This window comes from Pecten maximus, chromosome 1 (genome assembly GCF_902652985.1).
Source record: "Pecten maximus chromosome 1, xPecMax1.1, whole genome shotgun sequence".
In the NCBI taxonomy this organism is placed as follows: domain Eukaryota; kingdom Metazoa; phylum Mollusca; class Bivalvia; order Pectinida; family Pectinidae; genus Pecten; species Pecten maximus.
In genome coordinates this window covers 48699050-48713964 of record NC_047015.1, presented here as the reverse complement: position 1 = coordinate 48713964, position 14915 = coordinate 48699050, and the positions used below count along the sequence as shown (strand labels likewise).

At 35.6% G+C, this 14915-nt stretch overlaps 1 protein-coding gene across 1 annotated transcript; it reads right to left on the bottom strand.

The window, feature by feature from the left end:
* Positions 1 to 3961: 3961 nt before the first annotated feature.
* LOC117336511 (serine/threonine-protein kinase 19-like) lies at positions 3962 to 14889 on the bottom strand. The gene is made up of 8 exons (XM_033897116.1): positions 14663 to 14889; positions 14036 to 14176; positions 13412 to 13557; positions 12848 to 12989; positions 11795 to 11891; positions 10884 to 11040; positions 8921 to 9009; positions 3962 to 7055 (listed from the first exon to the last, which is right to left on the bottom strand). The coding sequence occupies exons 2-8, from the start codon at positions 14166 to 14168 to the stop codon at positions 7013 to 7015; spliced, it is 807 nt and encodes a 268-aa protein (XP_033753007.1). The 5' UTR covers positions 14169 to 14176; positions 14663 to 14889; the 3' UTR covers positions 3962 to 7012.
* Between the last annotated feature and the right edge of the window lie 26 nt (positions 14890 to 14915).

The window sequence follows — 14915 nt, the reverse complement described above, 5'->3', positions numbered from 1 at the left end:
ATACATGGATATATTTATCCCAGATACTGCAGGGGTACGTATATGTTCACTTCCGCTCTCTTATAAATATTAATATTATTTTGATCCTTTGATGGTCACCATATATCATTAAATTGACCGACTTTGATCTATTTTTGCTCCTCTGTCATCTTCAAATAAAAAAGGTATCAGCTCAGCGATTGGTCAGTATTTTTTCTTGAACCAATCAAACAGCTAGTCCTGTGTCTATGAGTTTGCCAAGACATATTCCAGAGATGCATAGAGCGAAACTGAGCGTTACCCCTAGTTTATCGAGGATGAGATATAATGCATTCGAATCACACTGTAAAACAACAACTCTAAAGTTTTAAATGTCCCATTGACTTTTATTAACGTTGCAAACATAGGCAGGTGCTTGGACAGGTTCAGCATCAGCGATGTACCAAAATAACATACTCTCCTCGACCTCCTGCTAATGCTATACAATAATGCCGTAGTGAAAAACCGTAACAAACAGTTATCTACAATAACCTACATGCATAAAACAATATTATCTGTGATTTCTCTTAATTTCTTAATTAATTACCTCCATATACATTACCTGTAAAACACTCGTAAACTAATCAAGCTCACTTTTGAGCTTATTGCAAATAATACTTCAAACATTTTCTCACATTCTGCATATGTTGATCTCTGAACTCACACAATAAATATAAGGAATATAAACACACTTCAACTCATTTTGTACTTACATACTCAATTAAACGTCATTTAACATCAGTTGACCTTTGACCTCATCCAATAAATCTAACTTAAAATATACTCTTATATCTGGTGTTCATCAAGACTTTAACTTAACATCACACATCCATCTTGATTTTGATCTAACATCACATGTATATACATTGGCCTAAAAACTGTCCAAACATGTTTACCTTGACCTTAAACCTCACCTTAACCTATGACCTCACCTTGACCTGCAACCTCACATCATATATGTCTCGACATATGACCTGCCATCACCTTGACCTATAACATGTTCAGTTTCATTTGATTTGCATATCACATCTCCAGTTTTTCTTTGACCTCGCAATACAAATTTGTCTTCACCTCTTGTCTTCCATCACATTCATATTTTCTATGTTATCACACAACACATATTCATGACTCAAACGTCACATATTTCACTTAGCCAGTGAGCTCCTTAAACATAGTATACCCTGCTTGATCTGTGACACCAAATTATGTTATCACATTGAACTCACATCACATTTTCACCTAGCCATGTGACCTTCAATCATGGAGTCCTTTTGACCTATGACCTTCCATTCTATATTCACCTTGACCTGTGATATCACATCCCATATTCAAATTGGCCTGTGACCTTCCATCCTATATGAACCTTGAACTGTAATCTCACATCCAATATTCCTTTTGACCTCTGACTTTCCATCCAATATCCACCTTGACCTGTGATCACACAGATATTCACCTTGACCTGTGACCTCACATCCAATATCCACCTTGACCTGTGATCACACAGATATTGACCTTGACCTGTGATCTATCCTATATTAACCTTGACCTGTAACCTCACATCCAATATTCACCTTGACCTGTAATTACACATATCTCGCATCCCATATCTACCTTGACCATTAAGTTAACACTACAGTACTTATTCACACAATGACCTCACATGCCACATATTCACTTGAGCTTGCTACAAGTCTGCGGCTAATTATTTGGTTTCGACACCAAACCACACAAGGCACCAGTCATAAATTTCTCTCTGTGTAATACTCTAAACATTTTTGTAGTAGCCACATATGACGCTTGACCTGGTTGTGACTTATTGACCTGGCTGTGACCAATTACCTAAACATTGTACGATGACCTCATATCACATGTTCACCTTGACCTGTGACCTTTATATGAAGTACATCCTCTCTGATGCTACTACTAATTTACAACCATTTCTATACTACCTGGAATGCCCAACTTTTTGTCTGTTGTCATCATATTCTATCATTGTGATGTGTAGTCAATCCCTTGACCTCTTCAGTTTGATTGAATAATTGTAGACTTATTAAATTATGTATTGTACAGATGAACTATAAATATGATCACAACAGTATGATTTATGATAATAATACAATGATGCGAAACTAACTTACTAAAGCTTACATGATTTTTTTTGTAAGAACAATTCTAACATGTGAATCTAGCAAGCATACTACATTATGTGAATCAGTTACTAAACAGTTTTATCTAATATTCATGCAGACATGTTTTTTAACGTCTTAACACAAATGATGATTGTCACAGGTGAAATAAAGTTATACTTCACGTTTAAACATCTGGAAATAGGTTAATGACATACTATCAAAATGCCCTATTCTATAAATTATAGATAAATAAGATTATGCTATAAATAATGATTATAGATAAATGTGTTCGTAATAAGTTACACAATGATATAAAAACAACAGATCTTGCTCTAGCAGTCAACAATAGGAGTGGAAGGTACCAATAAAAAGCTTTTGTGAAATCAGCAACACATCAGAAAAAAAAATTCAAGTTTAACTGTATATGAGAACTGGCCTTTTATCATTTCAGGCAGCACAGCATGCATGATATACTGTCTAATTCGCCCAATATCACAGATCCATGCCCTTTATTAATATGAACACTTGGCATCTCTTTGATTATGGTTATCTGTGGTTGAATTTACAATATTTTAAACAATATGCTTATGATCAACACAAGTTGGAACCAACAACTGGATTTACGACATACAAGGTGGATTGGTATAGCAAGCGTACTCCGCATTGCTGCTATTATAAAGTAAAGCTACATATATCAGTCTGGAGTTAATTTGGTAGTGTAACTGGCAATCATAAAAATAAATAGATATGGCTGTGCATTTAACTGCATTCTGCTGACAGATATGGTGCTATAATTCAGAATCAGATTGCAGAAAAAAATATTCATAACCTACTAACACATGTTATTCAATTTATCAGAAATTCTGCTAGGAAAGGATTAAAATCATGACAAGCATCAGTCCGGCATAATTCTTAATTACTAAATCATAGTTGTGTAGATTTACAGTTTTGTAACAAAATATAGTATACACGTTTATATTTATAATGTGTTATTATGATAATTTGTCAGAAAATCTACGAAGAAGGAAGTAAAGCTATGAATATTATCAAGTAGGATACTTAATTTAGTAAATTACCATGTAGAATCATTCGGTGTTACGTGACAAAATATTTTATAAACTTAAACAATTAAACAAATGCAATCCATCATAATTATAATATACTTATTTACTTAAACAGGATGTGGAGTTGTTCGTCACACTGTTAAATGATTTATATAAATACATCTACATAACAGTCACACAATATACTTTTATGTATATACACCAGGACTGAACATGTATATTTTCAATTATGACAGGAATATTTGTAAAATGCTCCCATCATTATTGATTTATTGCTTACTGTTTTCGTACCAATATTGCTATCATTAATACCTGTGTTACAAAGATTAGCTCAGATCTAGAACAACACCTATTTAACAGCTAAATAGTGATAAACCTGAGTAAGGTTGTGAACCCCTTCTTTGTTTGGAGGGAAGAATCTTGTTTTAAATGCAAGGATATACAATCATGAAAAAAAAAAAAAAAAAATATAATATTATATATTTTCAAAAATCTAGTGTTTTTGATATCATTTGATTCATTTCTGAGGTCTAGTTCATATCTGGCAGCCCTACTATCTCATTCAATTCCATCAACTTGGGTTTTCAGTTCAAAATATCAGATTTCGCTGGTTTTAGTAAAAAGGGTTTGGTTTGGTTTGTTTTTGTTTAACGTCCTATTAACAGCCAGGGTCATTTAAGGACATGCCAGGTTTCGGAGGTGGAGGAAAGCCGGAGAACCCGGAGAAAAACCACCGACCTACGGTCAGTACCTGGCAACTGCCCCACGTATGTTTCGAACTCGCAACCCAGAGGTGTAGGGCTAAGTGTTAAAGTGTCGGGACACCTTAACCACTCGGCCACCGCGGCCCCTAGTAAAAAGGGAATCGGACAATAGGCTTATAATACACAATGTGCGGATAAGCTTTGCCAAGTGTTGTAAATGTTAACAATATTGATGTCTAAGAGGACAAACAACTGAACAATAACAGGTTACCTCTCTCTACAACCAGGTAACTCTTATAACAGAAAATCACAGCATTCAACATCAGACATTATATAACAGTGGGCATCTCCCTAACACCCTAACACACACACAACATGATTTACATGTATCTAATTAAAGTATAGATTATTATAGTACATGTCAAACACCTGTGACATATAAAATAAATCCACAAAAAGCTTCGGGAATTGAAAGAGAATACCTACAAAGAGAACAATAGGTATTTAGCTACAAAACTAAAAACAATAGACCCAATTAGAATTTACCTATAATTTCAACAAATTTTATAGCAAATACTTAAGGATACAGTAACAGGCAAAGCCTGTATAAGCATTCTCCAATATTAAATTAACTACAGTATTATGAATTTTAAACTAGGTCAAGGTCAAATTCATTAAAACATGACCTTTGTACATAAAGACTTTGAGGGAAGATTCCAATCTAATTCAGCCAGGCGATTATCAATGTTGAATTAGGTCTTTCATTTGAATCTCAAATCAAAGTTTATCAGAAAAAGCAACAATGGATGCCATACTGCGACACCAGCTCATTTGTATTTGAGAAGGTGACATATAACAAGAGGCACAAGGGGTATGTTTCACTCATCTCCACATATCACTATCAAGGATATTCTTTTTTGTAAATATTATTTCAATTTTGCATTGAGTTTTGATCACATCATCTTAATAGACATGTCTACATTTGAAAGGAAAACTCTGCCAAGATAAGTTATAACTGGAAGAACAAGAGAAGAGGGAAGTAGTTCTGCTAATCAGAGACCAGGATAGTCTCAAAAAGAGGAAAATAATTATGCTAATCAGAGATCAGGACTGTCTCGAAAAGAGGGAAATAATTCTGCCATTCAGAGACCAGAACAGTCTCAAAAACTGGAAAATAATTCTGCTAATCAAAGACCGGGACTGTCTTGAAAAGAGGAAAATATTCTGCTAATTAGAAACCAGAACAGTCTCATTGGATGCAGATTATCAACTGACCGGAATAAAACAGACTTAACTCTTGGCAATATAAGTGTGTGTTTAAAATCTCTTGACTAGTTCTCAGTTAAAGTTGAAAACATGAATATTAAGGACGGAAGCCAAGTCATAAGATCACATGCATTTTGTATCATTTAAGTTAAAATCAACTTGAATTATCTCCCTTTAATTAGGACACACCACACATTCTGTTGTCCCAGCACCTACAAAATCTTGCTTACTTCCACACCAAATATCACAAAACAAGTCTAACGCATTGATGTCAATTCCAAAAGTTCTTCTTTTGTTGACTAAAATTATTAATTTCTATAGAAATGTGAGTACTATGTCTACCTGTAGTCAATCAGTGACATTACAGAAATTCTTTAAGAATGTAAAACAGTTAACGGAACATATAACAAAAATACAAAACACAAATAAAAATGATTGATTTGATCAAACAAAAAATCCTGTATGAAACTAGATACTATGTACTCTTAATCTTACCTGGAGCTGAACTTTTTCCAAACTTTTAGGTTTGGGAAGAACAGGGGTCATGGGCCATAGGCACGTACAAATTCGTTTATGGGCCACAGAATATTTGAAAGTCTTACATAGATAAAAACCAAATGGCTCAAGAAAATTCAAAACAGTGGTAAATGGACCCTACCTCGACTCAGCCTTACAAATCCCTGTCAGTTACGTCATAAATCTTCTATAAATTGAGGTAATTTAAATCAACACAATATGAAAGAGTCTGAAGTTTAAAAAAAAAAAAAAAAAAGTTGACTGAAATCATTAATTAAATTCTCAGTGAGAAATTAAGAATACACATCACTGAGATCATGAATTCACAGTATTGAAATCTTACATGAATCAAACACACAATATGATAAAATTCTGATGGCAAAAATTTTGCAAGTACCGGTATATAATTTCAAAATACATTGAAATGTTGTTCTGTCTTATCAAATAACACCATTTCCATACAACTGTTGCATTAAAATAGGAATTTTCACAAGAAATCATTTCAGCCTCTTGATATAAATGTCTGGTAAAAAGGCTTCCCTGTTTAACATACTTGTGACTTCAATGGTTCCTCTGTATGTTTGAGATACAGTACAACCTAACTCATATATATCATGTGGAAAATTGGTCATTGAAAAAAAAAAAAATTTAACTTGGAAAAATTCAGGATAAAGGTAACAGACACTCCCATTATTCATGGATACAATGTGCAGTTCTCCCTGTGACTGACCAAGACATAATCTAACAAACTAAGGCAGGAAAACAACAGTCCTGAGGCCAACTTGATTTGCACCCTTCTCGGAAGATCGCATTCCGTTATATGTAAATGGATTAAACCGGAAGAACATAACCCAATACAAACAAGTTTTCTCAAACACTGTAACACAAACATGTGCATGTATGTGCCATAAATCCTTCTCTAGTGAAACTCATCACTCCGCATGTCGCACAATTAAACATAGTTGTCGCCGCCATCTTGGAAGATAAATCTTCCAACTTCAAGACGGAAGAGGTAGAAGATCTTCCAGAAGCAGAAGAGCTACAAATCGAGTAGCCGGAAGTTATATTCTAGAAGGAGAAGAGTAGGCAATCGAGATGGCCTCAGATAAGCTTGTAATAGTCTGTGTGCATCAGTTCATACAACAATGACCCTGTTTCTTTTTAAATTAACAATAAATAATAGGTGTTGTACTATCACAACTTGGTTACAGTGACGAGGTTCCAAGTATATATATCTTGTGATTCGTCCCTTCACTCTTCTGACTTTGAGATTCTCTCAATCATTCATCCATTCTTTATATACAGTGTATTGCTGTCATTCTTTCAGTCTTAATAGTTGCCCTGAGGTAGTCTGCACGCTGAAAACAAAATTAAGACAAGGTTACTGTATGCCATTCTGTGTATTTATCATCCTAATGCTGAAAACAAAACAGAGGTTTGACAATTTGTGTATAGTATTTATCAACTTTGGCAAAATGCAGTACAAAAATGGAGATGCTTAAAAATAAAACCTATCATTTCCATTGATATACATATATATACAAATGTACATTGATTTATCAAACAAGAGGCCCATGGGCCTTAACGGTCACCTGATTTTTGAAATATTTCAGTAAATTTGAATGAAAGAATGAATTTCAAAACAAATAGAACAAATGATAGTCAAAAGTGTGATTTCCCTATAACTATAGTAAAGTTTATCCCCTCCCATGGGGCAAACGTGAGACCCCAGGGCTAGGAAATTCACAATTATGGTAAAGCACCTTAAGACCCTTCGATCTGTGAAAAGTATTTAACTCTACCTTATTTGGGTTGTAAGAAAAAGATTTTTAAAATTTCAGTTAATTTGACCCTTTTTGGCCCCGCCCATCAGCCCCTGGGGGTCAGTCAGGGCCAACATGTACATACCATCAAACTGTCATCCCAAGCTGATAATGTTAACCAAGTTAGAATGAATTCCAATAGAAATCAAACAAATAAAAGTCAAAAATGTGATTTCCCTATATAAACTATAGTAAAGTTTACCCCCCTCCCCAGGGGCAAACATGAGACCCCAGGGTCATGAAATTTAACAATTTTGGTAAAGCACCTTAAGACCCTTCCATCTATGAAGAGTATTTTATTCTACCATATCTGAGAGTAGAGAAGAAGATTTTTGAAATTTCAGTCAATTTGACCCTTTTTGGCCCTGCCCACCAGCCCCTGGGGGTCAACCAGGGCCAACATGTACATGCCATCAAACTGTCATCCTATGCTGATAATTTGAACCAAGTTAGAATAAATTCCAATAGAAATCCAACAAATAATAGTCAAAAATGTGATTTCCCTATATAAACTATAGTAAAGTTTACCCCCTCCCCAGGGGCAAACATGAGACCCCAGGGTCATGAAATTCACAGTTTTGGTAACGCACCTTAAGACCCTTCCATCTATGAAGAGTATTTTATTCTACCATATCTGAGAGTAGAGAAGAAGCTTTTTGAAATTTCAGTCAATTTGACCCTTTTTGGCCCCGCCCATCAGCCCCTGGGGGTCAACTAGGGCCAATATGTATATACCATCAAACTGTCATCCCATGCTGATAATTTGATACAAGTTATATTGGATTCCAATACAAATCCAACAAATAATAGTCAAAAATGTGATTTCCCTATATAAACTATAGTAAAGTTTACCCCCTCCCCAGGGGCAAATGTGAGACCCCAGGGTCATGAAATTCACAATTTTGGTAAAGCACCTTAAGACCCTTTCATCTATTAAGAGTGTTTGATTCCACCTTATCTGAGAGTAGAGAAGAAGATTTTTGAAGTTTTAGTCAAATTGACCCTTTTTGGCCCCACCCCTCAGGCCCCTGGGGGATGGGGACCATATAATTCACAATTTTAGTTGAACTTTAGCCATAGAAGCTCCCTGCCAAATTTCATTGAATTTGGTGCAGAGGTTTTGGAGAAGAAGTTGAAAATGTAAATTGATTTACGGACGGACGACGGACGACGGACAAAAGGCGATAAGAATAGGTCACTTGAGACTTTGTCTCAGGTGACCTAAAAACTGAGTTGATTAACATATATGTGGTTGTATTAAGATGCACAGCAAAAATAATTGAATTCTAATAACAAATAAAAATTCTCCAGTTTTGAAAGATTTCCCAAACAGGAGATATCCATTTTCCATTTTTGATCCACTTGTCAGGTACATATACAGACTACGTCTGATAACTTACCAGTGGACTAATTCACCGCCTATTATATCGTGTACATGGTATATCAACCCCAGGCGACAGATCTTAGGCCATTTTCGATGTTCTAGATCCTAGAAAAGACAAACAAAACACACTTTGTCATAAACTTGCATATACAATAACATTCCACAAAATCAATAATACAATTTCTTAGCTCTCACAGTTTTGTGCAGGATTTCAAACTTTTCCTTGATTAATCAGATTCCAAACTTTCCCCTGAATTTAGACATTAACCATCATTAAAGTTTGTCATAACTTCAACAAGAGATCTCAGAGGAAGGGGTCTCACAGAGATACATCCCAGACCCTTTACATTGTTAAATGGTTTGCTTGAAAAACATATAAAAATGGGAACTGAACTGTGAAATTAAACATGATCTATTATCTACAGTTGTATCTACACTACTGTACTTGTCTGGTTCATACAGATTTCTTTAATATAAAAGAGGTCAGGTTAGATTAATAACATCACTGAACGTGACTTGTAAAGAAAAATTTATAAACATGAAATATACAGAGAAACCGGACTTTACCAACCACTGACTTTACCGACATCCTGTATCATCCGACACTATCCTAAAGAACAGTGACATGCTCCGCTGTCATTGCTGACACAGACTTAACTGACCACTGACTTTACAGACACACTGACTTTACCGACATCCTGTATTATCCAATCCTATCCAAAAGAACGGTGACACGCTCTGCTGTCATTACTGCTACTGACTTTACAGACACACTGACTTTACCGACATCCTGTATTATCCAATCCTATCCAAAAGAACGGTGACACGCTCTGCTGTCATTACTGCTACTGACTTTACAGACACACTGACTTTACCGACATCCTGTATTATCCAATCCTATCCAAAAGAACGGTGACATGCTCTACTGTCATTGCTGACACTGACTTTACCGCAACACTGACTTTACTGCCACACTGACTTTACCACCACACTGACTTTACCGCAACACTGACTTTACCGCCACACTGACTTAACCGCCACACTGACTTAACCGCCACACTGACTTTACCGCCACACTGACTTTACAGACACACTGACTTTACAGACACACTGACTTTACCGCCACACTGACTTAACCGCCACACTGACTTAACCGCCACACTGACTTAACCACAACACTGACTTTACCGCCACACTGACTTTACTGCCACACTGACTTAACCAACACACTGACTTTACTGCAACACTGACTTTACCACAACACTGACTTTACCGCCACACTGACTTTACAGACACACTGACTTTACTGCCACACTGACTTAACCAACACACTGACTTTACCGACACACTGACTTTACCGACACACTGACTTTACCGACACACTGACTTTACCGCCACACTGACTTTACTGCCACACTGACTTAACCGCCACACTGACTTCACCGCCATACTGACTTTACCGCCACACTGACTTAACCGACACACTGACTTTACTGACATACTGACTTTACCGTCACTGACTTTACCGTCACACTGACTTTACCGATGCACTGACTTAACCGCCACACTGACTTAACCGACACACTGACTTAACCGACATACTGACTTAACCGCCACACTGACTTTACCGCCACACTCTTTACAGACACACTGACTTTACCGCCACACTGACTTTACCGATGCACTGACTTTACCGATGCACTGACTTTACACACACACTGACTCAGTCCTGCACAGTGTCAGTAAGGTCAGGTTTCACTGTATCATATCTGGCTTTAATGACATCCTGTGACATCTGACTGAATCCACCAGAACTGTCATAAGCTCTACTGCTGACACCGTCATATTTGACATATAACTCAAATCAATAGTGTCAGTAAAGTCAGGTTTCACTGTACCAGTATTTCAAACTATAAATATTTTAAATTGGTTTATTTTTGTTAGAAAACTGGATCAGTTTGAAATATGAGTAAACAAACCTTTCTAAGTATCTCTTTATATTTACACTTCCTGATCATTGTAAGGACGGCTTTCCTGCCCCGGAGAAAACACTTCATAAATGTGCCAGCATTAGGAATAGACAGCCACCAGTTTCCAATTTCTTTCACGGTTATCACAGAGGCTTTCACAAGTTGTCTACAATAGCAATAACAGAGGAATTCAACATTGGGAAATAATTGGTGAAAACTAACTTACTATTCGAAATGGTGTCTGTTATAAACAGCCAGAGTTCGAACTATTACTAGCTAAAAAATTACTGTTTTTCTAGAAAAAAATGTGTTTTCGAACTATCTGCATGTTCGAATTAATCAGAGGTTTACCGTACTCAATGTATAAATGGGATGATATTTTAGAAGGTTATTGACTCGATGTGTAAAGAGGATGATATTTCAGAACCTTATCAACAAAAAATCATTCTTGTGTTCATAATAAAGTAAACAAATTATGAAAAAATGAAATTACATGTATTCAGTAACAAACAGTTATCAACTTAAGGTTATATTAATCAGTGTAGTTCCACGCACCATATACATGTACATGTGAATTACATGTACATAAATCAAATGAACTTTATTTTAATTTACTACTCAAACTGGCTATCAAAAAATGACAAGATTCAGATTATTTTTTCAATTAACTGAAATAATATTCCATTAGAATATGCAGGAAAATAACTTGTTTGTTTAATTTGATTGTCTAAAGTCTGATTACATGAACATATTAAGTTCATGAATCTAGAATACTGGATTCTGAAATCAGGTAACATACTCACCTTCAAATTTTTATCACAAATATTTTCCAATAAAAGGAACATATTTGTAACAGTTAAAACTGCTTTAGACGCTTCTTATGTAAATTAAACTGACTGACCAATGTCCACCAAACTCACGTTATTTCGAAGTCTGAGAATCTGTAGTCCATCATGAGTGTCTCTTTCGATATACACACATCTTGACATTTTTTTACAACATTAGAACTAAATCTCTCTGAAATCAAATGAAAAGGAAAAATCAGACAAAAGAAACCCTGCAAAAGAATTTCCGATGGAAAGTCCGGAAATGAAGCTTAAGTTGTACAATAATTGTAAATAGTCAATCAGGGAATTGAACAAAGAAAAATTACAAAAAAAAACCAAGCATAATGGGTATTGCTAATATCCCCTACTGGCCCAATAGAAATAATAACAGTGACCTTGACCTTGACACAAAAACTCGAACATGTCCGAGATATAATGGTTCTTTCTCAATGTGTGAAGTTTGATCAAAATCCGTCAAGGAATGAAGCTGCTAGGGCACTGACAGTCTCTGGTATTACGTACACAAACAGTCCCCCAAGTTTCACCGAAAAGGGACTAAAAATGACAACAACCAAAAAATAATGGTTCATTTAGGAATATTAGACTCAATGAAAATAAGTTGACGTTATTTTTGTGAATGTGACATTGTCAGATTAGTCTTTTTTACTTTACAGAAGTGAACTTTTTATTTAGCCTATAATCCGATATATTTTTATGAAACCATCCTTGATACTCCAGGTATTATGCTCACTTTCTCTCTCTGCACCCCTGAAATAAGTCATAGCAAAATTGACCGCTCAATGATGGCCATCTTGTGGATTTCACAAAATGATTTACTAATATTGATCTTTTGATGTATATCAAACGAATTCCAGTGTGGTCATACAGTTAAACTGACTAGCTTTGAACTTGGTTGTCGCTCTTCTGTAAAACACATGCATCAGCTGAGTGACTGGTCAGGCTTTTTTCCCCAGACACAAACTAAATAGCTTCAGTTGTGCACCTTTAACTTTGCCATGGCATTCCAAGACTGAAAGTACATATAACCCCTGGAGTAAGGAGGATGCTATAAAACAACAAATGTGACATTCCTAATATGGGTTGAATAAGAATGAGATGATAACTAGTAGACTAGTATAACCATACCTATCAAGATAGGACTCATCGACAAGGCTGTCATCGTTTTCTTTACATGTTCCTCATAATCATTGGTAAATAGAATGCAGTACTCGTCTGCCTCTGATCCCAGCTTGAACAATTTGACCACACCACGTTTCCTTAGGTCATTCTGTAACAAGTTAAAATATTATCAGAGAATATTTACAGAAAGTTAATAAGTATAAAACTACACATCCTTATCTAGGAATCTCAGAGCATCTAATAAGATTTCAGTAAACTTTGATGTTTGGAAGAGAGTAACTAGTCCCTATACATAATTCAAATGATTTGTCTTAAGCAGGAATTTACAGAAGAAATAAAATTGGGCAAGATGTGAACACAGGGACTTGGCACAATTCCCAACCCCCAGGCCTAAGATACATATATATACATACAATGTATATGGATTGTTGTGTTGTGTCTGTGTGCTATGCCACTGCCAGTGTGAAAGCACATGTATCCATGAGGCTACTAGCTATAGTTAGATCTTGTTTTGTGCCTCTGTGGTGTGAAGTCAACTTTATCTGATCATGATAAAACAATTGATCTTACCAATTCCTGGTCGACTTTTGTGCGATCATTCATCATTCCATACAGCTGATGCTTCAAGACAATCGGTGGTAGTTTATGTTTAAATTTGTCTGCAGGGAAAAGTCCTCTCAGTCGTTTCAAAAAGGCATGAGTGTCATTTAGAATTACTGAAAGAAAACATAAAAATAACTGGATAAATTCATTACAAATCCAGTAATTCTTCAAAACATGCCAAGCCTTAGTATCATGCATAGGTTTGGGATGCATTGTCATTATGTTCCGGTTCACTTCTTACATTAATATCACAACCAAATCTTATTATAGCAAAAATATTGTATAGAACACCAATAACTAGTAGTAAACTAGTCGCCATTAGAAGCACATTGAAAGACAGATCTGGTTTGGGCAATATAAGTTACATATGGAGGATACTGTATACACATTGTGTATGATACAAGATGAGAAAATCCCTTATTATTGTCTATTATTGGTTGATAATAGCATACTAAGCTTTAGGATAGAAGTCTTTTATTTAGGCTTACTACATGTACTTACTAACACCAGAGACCTATATTATAGGTCTCTGCTAATGGCAATGCTGATCAATGTTATTCTATTACTAATACTGATCCATGATATACTAACCATCTCCAATGTCCCCGTTTAAAGCGCTGATAACTGTTGTCTGACCATTGCTGGCTAATGCAGCGGCTGCTGAACATAATCTCCTTTTAGGTTTATATATATCAGGGAGTGTTTGTGTCCTCTTCCGACTCATAACTAGTTCTACAATCACATATACACATAACATTTAGAATCATCTTGATGGAACACTTGATATTACTTATAGTACAATGAAAGCTGAAGCAGAGTTTCAGACTACAGATCTAGAGTGTCTATAAAAGTTTGCGATTTGCGACCACGTGGTTGACCAACCATTTTGATTTCAAGTAGGACATTTTGAATAACTGATGGTAGGCAGTTTGTTAATAGAAAATATCTAAACATTGACATTATATTTCCTATTTTTATTGCGAATCACTGGTAAAAACTATAAACATCACTGACACACGTCTGATTCTTGTTTGCTCCTGAAACGCACATTTTTAAAATCTACGCAGGAAATCTTAGGTCCAGTGCAAGTATTAGAAATCATTTATACGTTGTTACAACGACCATTAAACATGTATATGACACTGTCGACCTATACGTTATGAGAAAAATGAAGTACCATCCTACAAGCAATGTACAGTATGATAAGCAAATACTTACACGTCTCGGATTTCACGACCGTGACAACGCCGGACAATGAAAGCGACGGTAGTCTTCCCCTTGAGATTTTTTCAGTAAACAACATATAAAACGGTGTATGTACATTAAAAGAGTGAAATATCAAATATGTTTTCGCTTCTGAAGTTATTTCAATAGTTTAAGAACAGTAAAACCATAGAAAACCTATTCTGCCCGATTTCACAACCTTTCTTCGTCAGAGGAAAACACAGGGGGCATCCATATTTCAGCTTAG